Below are 15,933 nucleotides of genomic sequence, written 5' to 3'. Positions count from 1 at the left end.
CGCATATCGCGCATACTCCCTACTTGCAAAGGGTGGTGACGATGATTACTTTTCGAGCGACCTTTCCGACGAACACTTCAGGAACACGTTTGGCAGGATACCAGACACCACAACGGTAATGTTTTTACTAGGGGCTGAGGACCCGTATGTGCCCGCAAGTATCGATCGGGCGGCTCTACTTGAGCGCTGGACAAGGATAATACGGGAAGGAGGTGGATTAGTAAACAGTATAACTGGTGGTGTGGTACCGGGTGCTCATCATAACCTTGATGGGGATCCGGAGGAGGTTGTGCAGGATCTGGTAGGAAGGGTTGTTGGGTTTGTTACGGCGTTGGGTCTGGAAGTGACGTGGAATATTTAGTGGTGTTGGATCTTTGGCTGGGATAGGGTCTCTGCAGTGGACAAAGGACTAGGAGCAGCGGTTTTGTACAATTGAATGACAATGTAGACCTCTGTGCTTCGAAATTTCAAAAAAACATGAGAAACGCTATTCTTCAAAGTAATGTATTACCGGGGCATGCTGACCACGCACACCACTGCCTCTCGGTCATTCCCTACTCAACGATATCTAGCTTTTGGTATCCCCATCCCATCCCAACCCATAATCCGTTAATTCATCCTATCCCCGACCCAAAAGCAAAGGAATAGAGCATCCAAAGCCCCGCCCATTCAATCAAACGCCCACGCAATGCAAAAACAGCCCATTCCATCTCGCGCCACACTCAGTCAAACCCACTCCTCCACTGTTTCCCCATAAGTTTTTTGGTTTGCGTCGCAAAGTAATGCTTCCGTCTTCGCTCTCGCTCTGCTGGGTCTCGCTCTGCTCGGTCGTCTTTTTCTTCTTCAGCTGGTAATACCTCGGTATCCTAAGCCCCCGGTATACCACCAGGCTCCTCGAAAACAGCCTGCACAACCCATTGCTCACCAAACTTGATCCCCTTCCCACCACTGATACCAGCGTTACGCCAAGGGCGATTAACACCGATATCCACGATCCAGATAAGCCACTGCGGATCGCGTCCGGAGCCATTTTGCAGCGCTTTAACAAGACCAGTCCGTGGCGCACCGAGACAGACAATGTACTTCGCGCGGACTTCGAGGGGCTCGCCCTCTAGGATGGAGACTTCGCCTGTCGAACCGCCGACGCCGGATGGTGTTTCGACAGCAAGGCAGGCGGCGCGCGATTTGTTGGCCCAGCCTACGATGTTCAGAACTACGCGTTGGTCTTGGTCGCCAAGGGCTTCAAATTCTTTGTGGCGGCCGAGCAGAGCATCAATAATAAGTTCCGGTGGTGCTTGAAGACGCTTTAGGGCTTCTTCTGTAGCATTCCAGGAGCGGACGGTGCCGCCGAATTTGCGGAAGAGCTCGACTTGGCGGCGTATGTCCTTGTCCCAGTCTGCGTTGCGTTCGAAGCCGAGGAGGGCGACCATAACTTTTGGCCCGCGTTGGGCGAGGTGCCGTGCTGCTGCTACTGCGCGTGCGCCTCCGCGGTGGTTGCCTGCGAGGACTACAATAACGGGGTTGGCGTTTGGATTGGCGCGCGAAAGACGCATGCCTCCGGGATTTATAGCGGTCAGAGCAACTTCTGCGATACCTCGTCCTGAGTTCTCTGCCATGATGTCCTCGTTGAGGCCGAAGTCTACTTCCGCAGTTTCCTCTACGGCCAGCATGGCGCCAGGAGTAATGGCGAAGCACTTGCGGTTGTTAGACACCAGTCGTAAGCAGCCCTTAGCGCTAGACTCGAGAGGTGACTCTGGTGGTGAAGCAACCCGCCCTGGCCTGGGGCTACCGGTAGCATGTGAGGACGTGTAGGGGCGGTTGATGAACGAACGGTTAGTGCGCGGCAACACGCCCGAACCCATCATATCCATGTCGGCTTGTACGCTGCCTTGCCGTGTTGGTGCCATCTTGACTGAAGCCCTGGACATTGCTCGTCTAGAGTTACGTCCGCTGCCAAAGTCTTCCTCTTCCTCCTCAGAGCTTGTGTTGGTCGTGCTTTTCAGCTTCCGATCCAACACGTTTTCCGTAGGATGGAGGTTCTTTCCGCCGTGTGTACCAGGTCTTGCCAAGCGATTGAAGCTGACCAGGCGGTCCTCGTCTGCAGTGGTGTCCTCATTCCTTATCTGATTGAACACGGTACGCTTGTCAAACTTGGAGAGGTTACTCTGGAAGTCGAACTCAGGCATGTCCTGGATGTCGGTCGCGTCTTCTGTAGCCCAGCCGTTCGTAGCTTCGAGCGCCTGTTGCCGTTTCGTTTTGCGATTCGACGCGTTCGCCGCTGCGAGACCGACTCTACCGCCGATGACTCCGGGAGTCCGCGTCTGCGGCTGTTCGGCGGCTTGTAGCATGGGAGTGTTTCTCCAACCATTGCCTTTGCTAGTATATGTTAGCTCCCGGACATGCGACAAAGGACATGTAATTCAGAATCCCACATACCCTTTCTTGACCGCCTCAACGTCACCGTTCTTCCTCTCTTGAGCGGCAAGTTCCTTCTTACGAGACTTGCCCCCTCTTCGAGTCTTCTTGCCATTGTCGTCGTTCTTCTGCGGGCTGGGGTCATCCATAGGCTTGCCAGTCCTCGTCTTGGTGATGCTTGCCCTTCGCGCATTCACCTGTGCTGTCCGCGCCTCACTGTCCGCCTCCTCAGCATCCGCAATATCCAGTGACGAGAACGGACCTTCCAAAGTCGCAGCACTCGGCTTTCGGGCGTTGTGTTGCTTCGCATGGCCTGCAAACGAGGACGTGTTCTTCGGTACAGCCGCCGCGCTCGCAGCAGCCACGGGCTTTATAGGCGTCGCAGGAGCTTCCTGAGGGGTTGCGGAAACGGGACCACCCAAGATAGGGGCGGTAGAAGTGCGCTTTCCCATGCTGAGAATCGCGGGGTCGACAAATGGCGCAGCTTGAGCTGGCTGAGGAGCGGTCTGGCGTGGCGCATGACGAGCATTCTGGTAGGCAGGTGCGCCTGCAGGCGGGATCCCGGACGGCTGGCTAACAAGATGCGGAACTTGTTGGCCCATATGCTGCGACTGGCGAGGGGCATGGTTCGGAGGGTACTGCGAGTGTGAGTATGCCTGCGGGCCTGATCGCGTGGGGAGAGGTTGGGGAGGAGCGGGCGCCGACGGATTGACCTTGATGTCTGCAATCATTTGTCCCTCTACCGTGTAGGAAGCGACACGGTGACCGGAGTTGGGGAAGAAGACTGCAGACGTCAGCGTATGCCCATATTCATGAATTCTGGCTGCGGTGTACCATCTTGGAGAACGAGTGTAGCTGTCTGCTGGTCCACGGCGCTGACCACGCCCACGACGACAGCACCTGGGGGAGATTGCAGCGTGACCGCGACCGACAATCCGACGAAAGCGCTCGCCATGTTTGCGGTAGATCGGACGTGTTGGAGGTGGAGCGGTGATCCCGAGTCCGTTGTAACCCCAACCTAACTATTTCGCGGGTCGTGCTTTCGCGCTAACGCAGTGGTCAGCCACAGTCTAGCCTCAACGGCCGTCTTCACATGCTCAGCATAAAAGGGACACCCGGTTACAAGTTGCGCCAAGGTATCCTGCACATGGAAGAAAACAAACAAAAGATAATAGGGGGTATAGACTACAAGAGCTTGAGATGCAGGATCTTTTGCAATGTGTAAGAGCAACCTAGACTTCTGGTTTATCTACTCTCTGTCATAGTACACAGACAGGCACGCGCGCAGCTTTCCCTTGAATGACGTACACACAAAAAGGAAGCAGAAAGAAGAATAACTCATGTTCATTACGCGTATTCATCTAACTAAGCCCGCCTCATCACCTAAAAGCAAATCAAAAAGTCCAGGGTATCCATACAATCGTTCCATGTCATCGCGGTCCATCAACCACGAGGCGCAAGTCGCGTGCGCCTCGACTGATAAACGCGACATTCTCAGCCCCGCATCAAACAAGCTCCCATGTGGCCACTGGGCCAAACATACACGAGTACGCCCTCTTGTTGTTCCAAGTAGCCAGGCTCAACCCACGTGCGTCCTTCTTATTAAATTCTGTCACGGCCACAATCGAGATCTTCTGGCCCGGCGCACCGAGGTCCATGCGCGGGAAGTCGAGCCACCAAGTGCGCCCGTCGGTATTCAACGGCTTGTAGTCTGGATTCCGGCCGTCCCTGCCGGCAACGCTTAGGAGCATAATGTAGGGCGGACCCTTTCCGTTGATCTGGGGATCCCAGTGCGGGCAGATGAATGACATTTGGAACCGGACCACTGCTGGTGCGTAGGGGTCGTTTACTTTGATCTTGGCTTGTGATGGTTCAAAGGTCTGCTCGCCGAAGCCGTGGAGCTTCATGCCATTGCCGCAGAGAAAGAGGCGCCCGCCCTCGTCATGCCGCATGAACTCTTCGTATGACATGATGCGTCCGTCGGTGCGGAACTGGTGAGAGGCTTCTCCGGGGTAGTGCTTCAGTCCGAATTCGTTGTTGTCCATGATGAAATGCTGCGGAGCGAAGGCTCGTACGTATCTAGTGCATGTTAGCCCTTGTCCGACGGGTGGTGAACTGCTAAAGAAGTATCATCTCGAAAAGCTTACCCTTCGCCCTTATTACGACACCCTAAGTGTCCAGCTCCCCAACAGGGATCAATGAGCTTCCATTCTCCGTTATCGATCTTGACAGCGTTCCAGGCATGTGTCGATTCATAAGGTGGTGTAGGTTGACCAGGCTCCAAAGGTGCGTGGCCGTAGCCCTTGCACGCACCGGAACATACCATAGCTTCCAACCCAGCTTTCAGAGCCAGAGCAGCGAACAGACCGGCATAACCTTCGCATACTGCCAGACCTGATGCAATTGTCTTTTCGGGTGTAGTAGGCATAACCGTGTTGTTGAAGAACGAGTGAGTATCGTAGTCGACGTTGTGATGAAGCCAAGTGAAGATCGCTCGAGCCTTGTCTGTAGGTGAGGGAAACTGTGAGCATAGTTGATGAGCAAGCCAGCCCACGTCTGAGTTGGGAAGTTGGGTACGAGGGAACTGCGCAGCGTGATTGTCTGGACCTGAGAAGTCCCGACACTTCAGGCAACTTGATGGAGCAGCACCTGGTTTCGGCTTGGAAGCCATGAGGGCGCTGAGGTTCGGTCTGGACGACATGGGAACAGGTGGTGGTGTACCAAGAGCCGGGGCTGAATCGGATGTGACTGCTGGTGGGCGAGTTGAAGGCACAGGTGGAGGTGTAGCGGCCTTGTTGTTGAAGCCCATGTCCAACGCTGATCGTCGCGGTGGCGGTGGTGCGATCAGTTTGTTTGTTCGAGAGGTGTCGTTTGAGGATTGCCTCTGTGGCAGCGCTGGCACAGGCTGAGGTGATCGCTCGCGAACGATGGACTGTCTAGGAGGTAGGGAGGGTCTTGCCGGTAGGTCTGCACAGCATCATGTTAGCAGTGCTCTCGATGTGTGCTTCCGACGTTAGTCTACTTACTGGGAGTCTTGAGCTGAGGGGGCAGTTCCCGAGGAGACACATAATCCCTCTTGCTCTTCATAGCATTCAGCGTCGCCTTGCTCTGTTTAGGGTCCTCGGGTGCTTTCTTCGCTGGCAGCGGTGGCAGCTTTGACGGGTCATAGATCGGAGCCCTGACTTGGTACACCGTGCCTGTACTTCCATTGCTATATCCTGAGCCATTCGTCTTCACTGAACCCAACGAGAGCGTTGATATGCCCGACGCGATTGTGGAAATTGACTCGTTTGACTCGCGCCTTCGCACGCTTGATTCGGATGCCTTACGCGGAGGCAGTGTTGGTGTTTGGCGAGGCGTGCTGGCATTGCGCGGAGGTGGACGAGGAGGCAGCGCGGGCGAAACTTTTGGTTTTTCGGATTCGTTCACTACTATGGGCTGGTTGCCGAGTTGTCGCGCGGAGGTGGGCGCATTGCTCAGGACTGGCGGGTTGTTGACTGTCTGGCGCGAGTAGGCGGGAGGGCGCGCGCTGGGCGGCGGCGGCGGTGGCTTCTTCTTTGCAGTCGAAGCATCGTAGGAGTAGGTCGGCTTGGCGCCCGGTGTAGGAGTGTGCACCTCCTCGAGGTTGAGCGCGGCAATCCTCGACTTGATCGACCCTTCAGCCATCACGGTCGCGTTCGGGTGATCTACGGTCTGTGTTTTAGGTGTGGCTGGTGCTCAGTGGAGTCAACAGGAGCAGCAATTGGTGGTGTCCGTCGACGTGCAATCTCTCATTGCATGGTGAGCAAGAGGCTACAGAGTGAGTGGGCAGAGTGAGTGAAGGGACGTGTAAGCTGTAAGTATGACGAGACGAGGCTTGTCCGCCCAACAAGAGGCACGCCTGACCGCAAGGGATAATTGCAGGCAGAAACGATGCACAGCCTCCGGGGCTGGCTGTCAGTTCGCGCTAGTCCCGAAGCTGCAACCCCACCTTTTTATCCCGTCCTGCCGACTTAAGCTTTCCCTCTCGTCTCAAAATAGCCCGGACCGATCCTCAAGGCTGACACTCTGGTGCTGGCTTAGTGGTAGATAGCTCATGGCCTTCCCAGACTATTGAATGACATCAACGTGCTTTGGTCGCCGCGACTGTCATCTGTCGTGGCACGAGGTTCGCATGACGTTTCAGAGCCTGCGCTTATGCTGTGTACCCCGGGTGCCCGTTACCAAATCCTCACCGGTGCATAGGGTCGTGCCGTACAGGTACATGCAGATGACATAAGTGGCCTTGACGACGATCCTTCTGGGTGCATGAATACCTTGACGTCTGTTGTTGGTACGAAGTCGTTAAATCCTGGGTATTTTACCTGATCGTATGGGGTAGTCATTTATTTCACGGCTGTATCACCACATGCAGCGACCGTCTGATTTTAGGATTTCTTTGTTGACTATTGCACACAAAATCGCTATTGTATCAAACAAGTCGTAAGTAGAACATATGGAGTCGCCAAAACAAGCACATAGACAACCCCTACACTCCATTCCCAATCCGCCCAAAATCTCTACCCAGCCTGTGCCGCCCATATCGCTGACCAGTCCCACCCAACTCTAACCGGGAACACCATAGCAATTTCAACTTGTGCTCACGCATCGCTGCGCAACGATAAGAATAGCGTGCGAAAAGACACTTTTACTCTTGTTGAAAGGAGAGGACGGGCAGTCGCTGAAGATACCACCCAATAATGCAATGCGAGGGATCGCTATTCAAAACGCCAGAGAAGAGTGTGAGTAAAGTGTGGTGAAGACTACCTTGTAGCGAGACGCATGATGCGAGTTGACGATGTGTAACCGCTACCTCTTGCGCTTCTTGCTCTTGTCCAGCGCTGTGCTCATGGAGTAAGCGTCTTGCATCGGCATGTGGTAGTCGTGCATTGGGGGAGGCGCCATGGAGGTCGCCGAGGAGACTGAGTTCTTCTTGACCGAGACCCCCATGTGGCGTCCATAGCGACCTTTCCTGCCGTTGCCTTCGTCTTCGCTGACACATCCGTCGGCACCGATGCCGGCGTCTTTGCAGCGCTGGCATGGTCGCTGACGGTCACAGCCCTTCTTGCTCTTGCGGCAGCGCTGGCAGCGTGGCTTACTCGAGAGATCCTCCTCATCGACGCCGAGCTGATGCTGGAAGTTCAGCGATGCGTTGGAAGCCTTGCGCGACTGAGAGGGAAGGGAAGACGGTGACATTGGGGCCTTGGTGGTGCCGTTGACCTTGGACTTGCTCTTTGAGGTGGCACGGGGCTTGCCGGACTTGCCAGACTTGCTCGATACGGAGCGAGCCTTGATGATACCGGCGTGCACGCGGTGGTTGTGTTCATCGGCAATCATCTCATCACTGGCACCCTTGAAGGAGCCATCTCGGTCGTCCTCATAGTCCTCGCCACTGCTCTCGGCTTCGTCGTAGACACGGGTGTGGTCGTTCATTGCACGAGCCATGTTGTACGGGAGAGGGGGGAGCTCACTCTCGTCGTCGCTACCATCTGCGCTCTCGTCACTTGAGGATGCCGCAGCCTTTCCGCTAAAGGCATCATCGAGCGTAGAGGTAGACGTGCGACCGTGGCCGGAGAAGTTGGAGGCATCACCCAAGCGCATGAGCTGACGAGCGACATCTTCATCAGAGATGACGCTGATACTCGCAAGAGTGGTGTCAGGGGTAGGAAGGACTCCACCGCTGCCGGAGTAGCGGTAGTGGGAGTGCTGAGCTGAGCCACGCGCGCGAGACTTGTATCCCTGAGCCTGGCTACTAGCCGCAGAGTATGGTGTGACTAGTCCTTGGAGATATGAACTGTCGCCCTGACCGTAGCTCTGTGGGGAGGGCAGCGGATGCGAGTATGAGAACGTCTGCTGGTTGGCAGAGTATGGCGAGCCAGCAGTATTTCCGCTGATACGTCGCTGGGGGGATACGGACGACTGTGAAGCATTCATGGGAACTTGAGGCGGTACGAACAGAGGCAGCTCCTAATGAAAGGAACGAGTGTCAGACTAATGCACGATACATGCCCACTGTAGGTACTTACCGAGCTGTCGAATTTGGCACGCTTTCGGCGGCCACCCTCGACAATGTTGTCAACGCTAATCTCAGCGCTCGCCAATGGCTCTTTCCTTGAGCGTCGCGAGCTGCTGACAGAGCCATGCTCGTCGTCGCTGTCGCTGTAGCCGTCGCCATTGGCGTCAGCGAAGCTTCCGTGCGAGCTGTTGCCGCGACTCTTTATAGACGGGCGCATGCGCTTGTTAATAGACGCGCTCCTCCGACCACGATGTGGGGAGTGGCTCTGGCGCGCATGGCGGGACCCCGCTCTCGAGCCTTGGTGATGCTGGATCGGCGGTAGCATCTGGAAGGCTTCATCGAGGTGGGGTCGAGCGCGACGGGGCGAGATGGTCTGCTGGCGCGGATCAGGAGAGAAGTCGTCTGCATCAAGAGTCTCTGGGGAGACTCGGACGTAGACGGTCATGCCATGTTCAAAGTTCTCGAAGCGCGCAATCAGCGTGTTGCCGTGGCGGTCCTCGAAGATGACGCCTCGACGCTCATACAGACCGTAGAAGTTCTTGACTGTTGTGATGATGGAGTCTGTGGTGTCGTGCGGGTATATGTCGACCCGCATGGGTAGCCGGGCCTTGTGTGCTGGCGACTGGGGGAGCAGCAGCTCGAAGCTGACGTGCTTCTTGGGCGTCTGCTTGGAGGGCGACAGGGAGTCGTGCGCCGAGCCGGTTTCGGTGCTCGGGTAGACGTCCATGATGCCAGAGTCTTCTCTCTGGGGCAGCATGTCGTAGCCAGACTCCATCTGCATGGCGTCGTGGTGTCGGCCCGCTAGGAGCTCTTCCACCTCAGGGCAGCGTTGTGCGCCCGCAGGCCGAGGTTCCGCAAGCATGTTGGAAACTTGCATGCCAATGTCTCTGATGTTGAGAGTGTATTCCAAAGCCTCTAAAACGAGCTTGTGTATGTGTGTGTGGTTGGGCGGCGCACCGATCCTGCCGGTGTCGCAAGGGCTTGGACGGACGGCGGTCGGGGAAGGATAAACGGGCGTCGAGTCTGGGAGGTGACATGTTAGCAGATGGTCGCTGATGAGGTTTGATGGCCTTCCGAGTGCTTCTCGCGTTGTTCTGCGCAGCCTGTGCTGGGCTGGAGGCGGTTGGGGGCTCGTCACCGCTGGCCAGTTGCGGACTACAGGGAGAAGGTGACGACAGCGCGGAACCCCCAGGGGGCGGCGTCGCAGTCACCTGTCGGGCCCAAGCCGGTCGCAAAGGCCTATGGAGAGATGTACTTACCAACAGATATGTCTAGAGCGCTGGATGGGCTGTGGATGCTTCGATCCGGTTGCGTGAGTGTACCGCCGCTGGCTGCGCACGTCAGGTTAGCGACCGGAATGCGCAGGGCAGGATTGACTCTATCTGAGCGCCAGAGTGCGATCTCAGACGGGCCACAGGCTTGATGGAAAGGGTTGAGGCTTACAGAGAAGAGGTGGTGTGGGACGGAGGAGAATGGTGTGGAGGGTGGGTTGCAGATGGGAGATGTTCGCAAGCGAACAATAGAGACACCGACTAATGACCACTCCAGGTCACGACGTACTTTCCGAATACGCCTCAAACCAAATAGCGGTCGCCTTTACATACACTTCCAGAATCTGCCATGTAAATTTATACTATCAAAACGGTTTAAACAGTACAGCGCATCCTCCCCGCTGCACATATGCGATTGCGCCTCCATTGGTAACTAGTATATACACTACTACACGAAACAGCCCACCTCAGTCCCTCAGTCACGCAAAAGGACGAAGAGTGCATAGCAGCTGAGCAAGTCCCCAGCTTTCGTCCCATCTGGTGTGCCTGTCTTTGAGGTCGAAACATGGGACAACTCGGCGGCAGCTATGCGCCCAATGGTAGAGGGGGACTAGAATGCATGCCACAGGACAACTCAATCGCTTGTTGACTATACCTGCGCAAGAGAGCCGATCTCAACAAGGTCAAACATGACCAATGGGCGGATACGCGGCGTGCTGGTCGAGATGCGTACGTTCCGTGCGAATATGGACAGGACGACCTTTAGCACCCTGATATCCCGATGCGCCATCTCGAGCACATAGAGTACTCGAATACTACACTCCGGGTCGCCTTCACACAGAATTCTAGTCAGAGGGCTAAGGAAGCTTCCGGTCCCGAAAGTGGGTGAAGCGCTGTGGATTCGTTGGCAAATGGTGCCGGGCGTCTATTGGAGAGATCTCCGTGTGACACTCAATGCCACACGCCTGCTTCCGTAGTTCCCCTTTGCAGACAACCGTCCCTGAATGAGTCGCCACAGGATTCCCTAGAGGCTCGTGCTACTTATGAATTACGCGACCAAGGAATTATGTCTACATGTGCTCCCGCAATCGTCTGATGATCTCGGACCCACACTTTCATGACGATGGTAGCGCAAGCGCAGGAATCAAGCCGCGGATAGTCTACACACCCGCTGTGGTGTGGAAGCCATGCTTTGACCGGATTATCGCCGTTTGTTATCTTGCTGCTCAGATTCCGACCCTGCATGTGCGCGAGCGGATCATGGCGAGGGTACATATGTAGCGCGGCATGCGACTTCGCAAATCCGTGGCGTGAAGCTCGGACAACCACTCTAAGTGATGAGGGGTCGATTAAGAAGTCTGAACAGCATGTCTCCCGCACTTTGCGCAAACACGTTTCAGAAGGGATCCCGGTCGCGGACCATTTCGAAAGACGTTGTGCGCATTTTTGGCTCCATGCGATCTCGCTACGGATGGGATCGGTCCACACAGTCAGTCGGCGGTGAGCTTCTCGGCCTATACAGCCCGCGGGGACAAAGCAAAGGAAAGACGCGATAACGGCGCCAGTTTCAGGCCTTTCAACGTTCCCCAGACGCATTACCTTCTTCCAGGCTGCCTGGGACAACGCCGGCGCAACAAAGGCAAGCGCAGGCTGCCGTTTGATATCTGGTGGCAGTGCGCTGATCGACTGGGTGTGGGCGCCCGACGGCGGGTCGTGTTTACGAGTTCCAGACCACCCTTCTGATCGCGACCACAATTGAGGCCATCCAAAGCACCTGGAGTATGACGAGATGGGTTGTTATGGCAATAGAGCGCATAAACAGGATGTTTACAACAGGGTCGCAGAATGATGGCCGTCACGTGATTCCGCGATTCTAGCTGACTTAATCCACCATCAGCGCGTCTTTTGGCGGGGTACGTGTATATCTGCAGTCAGGTGTCTGAAAACCCTGAAAGTGTCAGAATACACTCTCGGTAGCACTTGGATACTGTGCGAAAGTTTATAGAGCGGGAGATTCGCAATGTGCGGAAGCGCAATCTAAGGACGTCTTTTGTAATGGTGTTGGAGTTCGCGTTTGCCTCGGCGAGATGACGTGCCTGTCAGCACCGGAAGCATATCGGGAAGGTGCGGCCCGTGCATCATCACTAGGGCCGCTCGGGGATAGTGTCCAGTAAATAAACAACATTGCCCATCCAAACGCGCATAGCTCCAAGCTCCCATATAAGTTTACAAGCTCTTGTTGTCGTCAACACCACTCCTCGTGCCATTCGACAACGTCGACCCGTCTATTTCATTGTCGCCAACTTAGATGGAGAGTTTCTTTATATCGGCCACTGTTTTGTAGCGCTCCACCTCCGCTGCCCCTATCGTCCACTTCGCAACCGTCGCTGTCAACACAACATACATTCCAAGACTATTGTCTTTAATCGACAGACCAGAACATAATGGACGCAAAGGTAAGACTGCTCTCTCTTCGTTTACTCTCACTTTGGCGGCATGGCGGTGCGTGGACGCGTTCCGAGGCTGGCGACTTCATCGCCAGTCTTTTCATGGTCACCCACACAATCTTCCTTTCACAGCCGCTGACAGACTTTTCCACAGCCTCAACGTCCTGCGCGGGCTCTCCGAGTACGCGACGAGAACGCGCCGCCCCAATTACCTGCCGGCAAGACTCTGCATTCGCGCAATAAGTCAACACCAGCGCTGTCCACACTGATGCAGGTCGGCGGCATCAAGGCGGCCGCAGCCAAGCGGACCGTGTTTGGAGACGTCAGCAACACGCGGCAACCCATAACAAAGGACGACATGCAGGTCAATGGGAAGAAGAAGGGTCTTGAGGTGCTCAAGGACAACTCTGCCGTCACGGTCAAGGAGATCACCACAAAGGCTGGCGCGTTAGCACGACCAGCGCAACGCCCTCTGGCAAACGTCACAGCCAAGGCGAACGCGTCAATAGAGGCAAGCGACGTCGCGTCTGCTGTTACCAAATCTATCACCGTCAACGCCAGCCAGCCGGCCGCCGAAGTCCGCAAGGTCATCACCAAGAAGTCCTCCACAGCCGTCTTCAAGGAGCCACAATCAGAACCCCTTAACGACACAACAACTCTCGTAGATGTACCAGCTCGCCAACCTCTCCCTACCCAGCCATCTTCATTTCCCAACGTGGACCGTGCCTCCGCACAGTCCCAGCAACCAACGACCATCCCTGAAGAGGAAGAGAAAGCCGAGTCAAAAAATGGGGCGGACGACAGGTACGAATACCTAGATGCTCTCGAGGAGCAGGCGCGCGTCCTAGAGCAGGAGCGCAATGAGGAACTTGCCAAGGTCAACGGCCTGAACGGTCTCGACCAAGAAGAGTACTGGGACGAGGAGGAAGACGAAGAGTACTACGATGCCGACGGCTACACTACTGCCCGGTCTCTGCGATCGCGCGGCGACAACACAACTGGCGGTGTCACCCTTGTCCTTGCGCCTAGGATCACTGCAAAGACACAACGCGAACTTGAGGCTGCTCGGATCTTCGTCGAAGCGAATCGGAGTGCCGAAGACGTGGAGGATGAGCAGTGGGATACATCCATGGTCGCTGAATACGGCGACGAGATTTTCGAGTACATGCACGCCCTTGAAGAGCGCATGAAGCCCAACGCTTCTTACATGGACCACCAGGCCGAGATCCAATGGTCGATGCGATCCGTCTTGATGGACTGGCTCGTTCAGGTTCACAACCGCTTTACCCTTCTGCCCGAGACTCTTTTCCTCGCCGTCAACTACGTCGATCGTTTCCTCTCGTGCAAGGTCGTTTCACTTGGCAAGCTTCAGCTGGTCGGCGCCACCGCGCTGTTCGTCGCTGCAAAGTACGAGGAGATCAACTGCCCGTCAGTACAAGAGATCGTATACATGGTCGACGGTGCCTACACTGCCGATGAGGTCCTGAAGGCTGAGCGCTTCATGCTCAGCATGCTTCAGTTCGAGCTGGGTTGGCCTGGCCCAATGAGCTTCCTTCGCCGTATCAGCAAAGCAGATGACTACGACCTGGAGACTCGTACCCTATCCAAGTACTTCTTGGAGATCACCGTCATGGATGAGCGCTTCGTGGGTTGCGCTCCTAGCTTCCTGTCGGCCGGTGCTCACTGCCTCGCCCGCTTCATGCTGAAGAAGGGTGACTGGGTAAGCTTGCATCCATGCACTATATCAGACCATGCTAACATCCCCTAGTCGCAAGCACACGTACATTACTCCGGGTACACACTGACCCAACTGCGACACCTCATCTCCGTCATCCTCGAGTGCTGCGACAACCCACAAAAGCATCACGCGGCTGTGTACGAGAAGTACACCGACAAGCGCTATAAGCGTGCTTCCATATTCGTCGAGGCAGAGGTCTCAAAGGGCTTCTCGCTGCCATTTGTGTCTAGGGACAGCCTTGCCAGCCAAACTTGGAGGCGAAAGTGAATACACTTGTCTCCACATGGCTCTGACTTGACTGTGTTCTAACGTGGCTCAGGGCTCGTGTGATCGCGCATCTCTCCGAGGGCATCCACCAGCACCCACCCGTCAAGAGCCAGGCAGTACAAGTCAACCGGTCTGCTACAACTCAGCATCAGCACCAACATGGTCACCATCGAAATCTTCTCCATTCTTGCTTATTGTTCACGGATACTCGGCGCTTTGGCGGCTTCTTGGAACAGGGTCAACACCAGCAATCTTCCCAGTCTACATTAGTCCAACCTTCGTTCGGACACCCGGTGCATGGAGTTTATGGTTATCCGGCCTGAGTCTTTTCGTTCCCTCCGTCACTGGTTCTTACTCTCTCGTCACCGTCACCCATACCCTGGCAGATGGCAAACTTCCCTTCGACTGTATCTACTTGCTTTGGAAAGCGCTTCCGGCCGTATCACGACGAAACGAGGTCATGAACACCCACTCCCATTAGTCTAATTCTCCAACTCACGCGGTATTCTCCTTCTGGTGGCCGTCTTTTTTCCCTTTTCTCCTTTTGTCACTCCTCTTGGGTCGGGTTTCAGCGATCGGCGATTCTTCGACGCACAGGAGTTACATGGACACCGCACTATGTGCGTATGGGGTTTCTCTATCTGCGTTACGCGTGGCACAATGAAGCTCTTAGTTTGGGCTTTCCAGTAGAGTCAAGAGAAGCGCTTAATACTGGCATCTTCAACAACGTTGACCTTGAGTGATTGTGCGAACACCTTGCAGTGAGCGAACTCGATTGTGGATGTGCATGTACTTCTGGCCTAGGTTTGAGACTTCATATGGGTTTCCATTGTACTTGATGATGTTTGCTTGTTTGGTGGGCATCATCTCATGGTCGTTGAGAGAGGTTCAGATGACACGTCCATGCCTGTGCTGAACGCCCGAAACCTCCATATACACGTTTGCTATCCTCCACCTCAAGTGTGCCCCAGCGAATGCCCCCCACCATCCAAGCATTCGGGTATCTCAATCGTGACTGCTTCGTTTCGTGCCGTCGTTGCCCTTTTCACCTCAGCAACCCATTTGCGCCCTTGCTATGTCGAAATTCGATTCGTGCGAGAAACCGTGAAATGCTGATCATTGCGTTGCTTCCGCTGCCGGTGCAATCAAGACTACCGAGTCACCTGGCATACCGTCAGCTTCACGTCATCTAAAAAGTCATGTACGTCTCTCACCTCTGACGAAGAGCATCTCGCTCTGCTTCTTGACTGTCCGCACACGAGGCTCCTGGTCCTCGTCTTCCTCCTCCGCAATGTATATGGTTTCTTCGACGTCTCCGAGGACGAGGTTGCAATGCGAGTCGTATGCCTAGACATGCTGTTAGCTATGCATGTACATATATACAAGCTGCTGCATCGCGACTCACGTGTAGTCTGCCCTTGAGTTCGCGGTCGCCGCGCAATTTGACAATGACGACTTCGTCAATGCAGAGGCGCACAAGGTCGAGGGGCTCGTTGGTCTCTTCTTTCTCGTCCATGGCGGGCAATGTGTCTGTCGTGGATGCGATTCGTCGTGTGAGAGCTACAAGGCGCCTCCGCGGTGAACTTTGGCAGGAGCGATCGTCTTGGCGGAAGCGGGGACTAGCGTGCACGCGAATCTAGTGGTGGGCTGGTAGGCATTGCGTCAGGGCCCAGCCCCAATCCAACATTTCTAGGTACATTCACCCTCAACATCCCAGTTTCCACCGCCGCCCTACTCTCGATCACTTTCTGTTCGCTTCGA

The 15,933-nt window shown here is 55.4% G+C and overlaps 5 protein-coding genes across 5 annotated transcripts; 1 reads left to right on the top strand and 4 right to left on the bottom strand.

Annotated features, from left to right (window-relative positions):
* Positions 1-866: 866 nt before the first annotated feature.
* On the bottom strand, positions 867-3,370 carry J4E90_010143 (uncharacterized protein; the record flags this gene model as incomplete). The annotated part of the gene is made up of 3 exons (XM_051439658.1): positions 867-2,376; positions 2,437-3,199; positions 3,250-3,370. The coding sequence occupies 3 exons, from the start codon at positions 3,368-3,370 to the stop codon at positions 867-869; spliced, it is 2,394 nt and encodes a 797-aa protein (XP_051286567.1).
* A 550-nt stretch (positions 3,371-3,920) lies between these two features.
* J4E90_010142 (uncharacterized protein) lies at positions 3,921-6,081 on the bottom strand (the record flags this gene model as incomplete). Its single annotated transcript, XM_051439657.1, has 3 exons — positions 3,921-4,494; positions 4,563-5,382; positions 5,442-6,081. The coding sequence occupies 3 exons, from the start codon at positions 6,079-6,081 to the stop codon at positions 3,921-3,923; spliced, it is 2,034 nt and encodes a 677-aa protein (XP_051286566.1).
* A 1,161-nt stretch (positions 6,082-7,242) lies between these two features.
* Positions 7,243-9,311, bottom strand: J4E90_010141 (uncharacterized protein; the record flags this gene model as incomplete). The annotated part of the gene is made up of 2 exons (XM_051439656.1): positions 7,243-8,400; positions 8,460-9,311. 2 exons carry the CDS (start codon positions 9,309-9,311, stop codon positions 7,243-7,245), a joined length of 2,010 nt encoding a protein of 669 aa, XP_051286565.1.
* Positions 9,312-12,164: 2,853 nt separating this feature from the next.
* On the top strand, positions 12,165-14,172 carry J4E90_010140 (uncharacterized protein; the record flags this gene model as incomplete). The annotated part of the gene is made up of 3 exons (XM_051439655.1): positions 12,165-12,176; positions 12,322-13,887; positions 13,936-14,172. The coding sequence occupies 3 exons, from the start codon at positions 12,165-12,167 to the stop codon at positions 14,170-14,172; spliced, it is 1,815 nt and encodes a 604-aa protein (XP_051286564.1).
* Positions 14,173-15,288: 1,116 nt separating this feature from the next.
* LSM3 (U4/U6-U5 snRNP complex subunit lsm3) lies at positions 15,289-15,688 on the bottom strand (the record flags this gene model as incomplete). The annotated part of the gene is made up of 3 exons (XM_051439654.1): positions 15,289-15,335; positions 15,387-15,519; positions 15,578-15,688. The coding sequence occupies 3 exons, from the start codon at positions 15,686-15,688 to the stop codon at positions 15,289-15,291; spliced, it is 291 nt and encodes a 96-aa protein (XP_051286563.1).
* Between the last annotated feature and the right edge of the window lie 245 nt (positions 15,689-15,933).

This window comes from Alternaria incomplexa (assembly GCF_024043165.1).
Source record: "Alternaria incomplexa strain BMP 0042 chromosome Unknown scaffold_19, whole genome shotgun sequence".
Taxonomy (NCBI): domain Eukaryota; kingdom Fungi; phylum Ascomycota; class Dothideomycetes; order Pleosporales; family Pleosporaceae; genus Alternaria; species Alternaria incomplexa.
The sequence above is the reverse complement of the archived record's forward strand: the minus strand, read 5'-3'. Positions and strand labels throughout refer to the sequence as shown.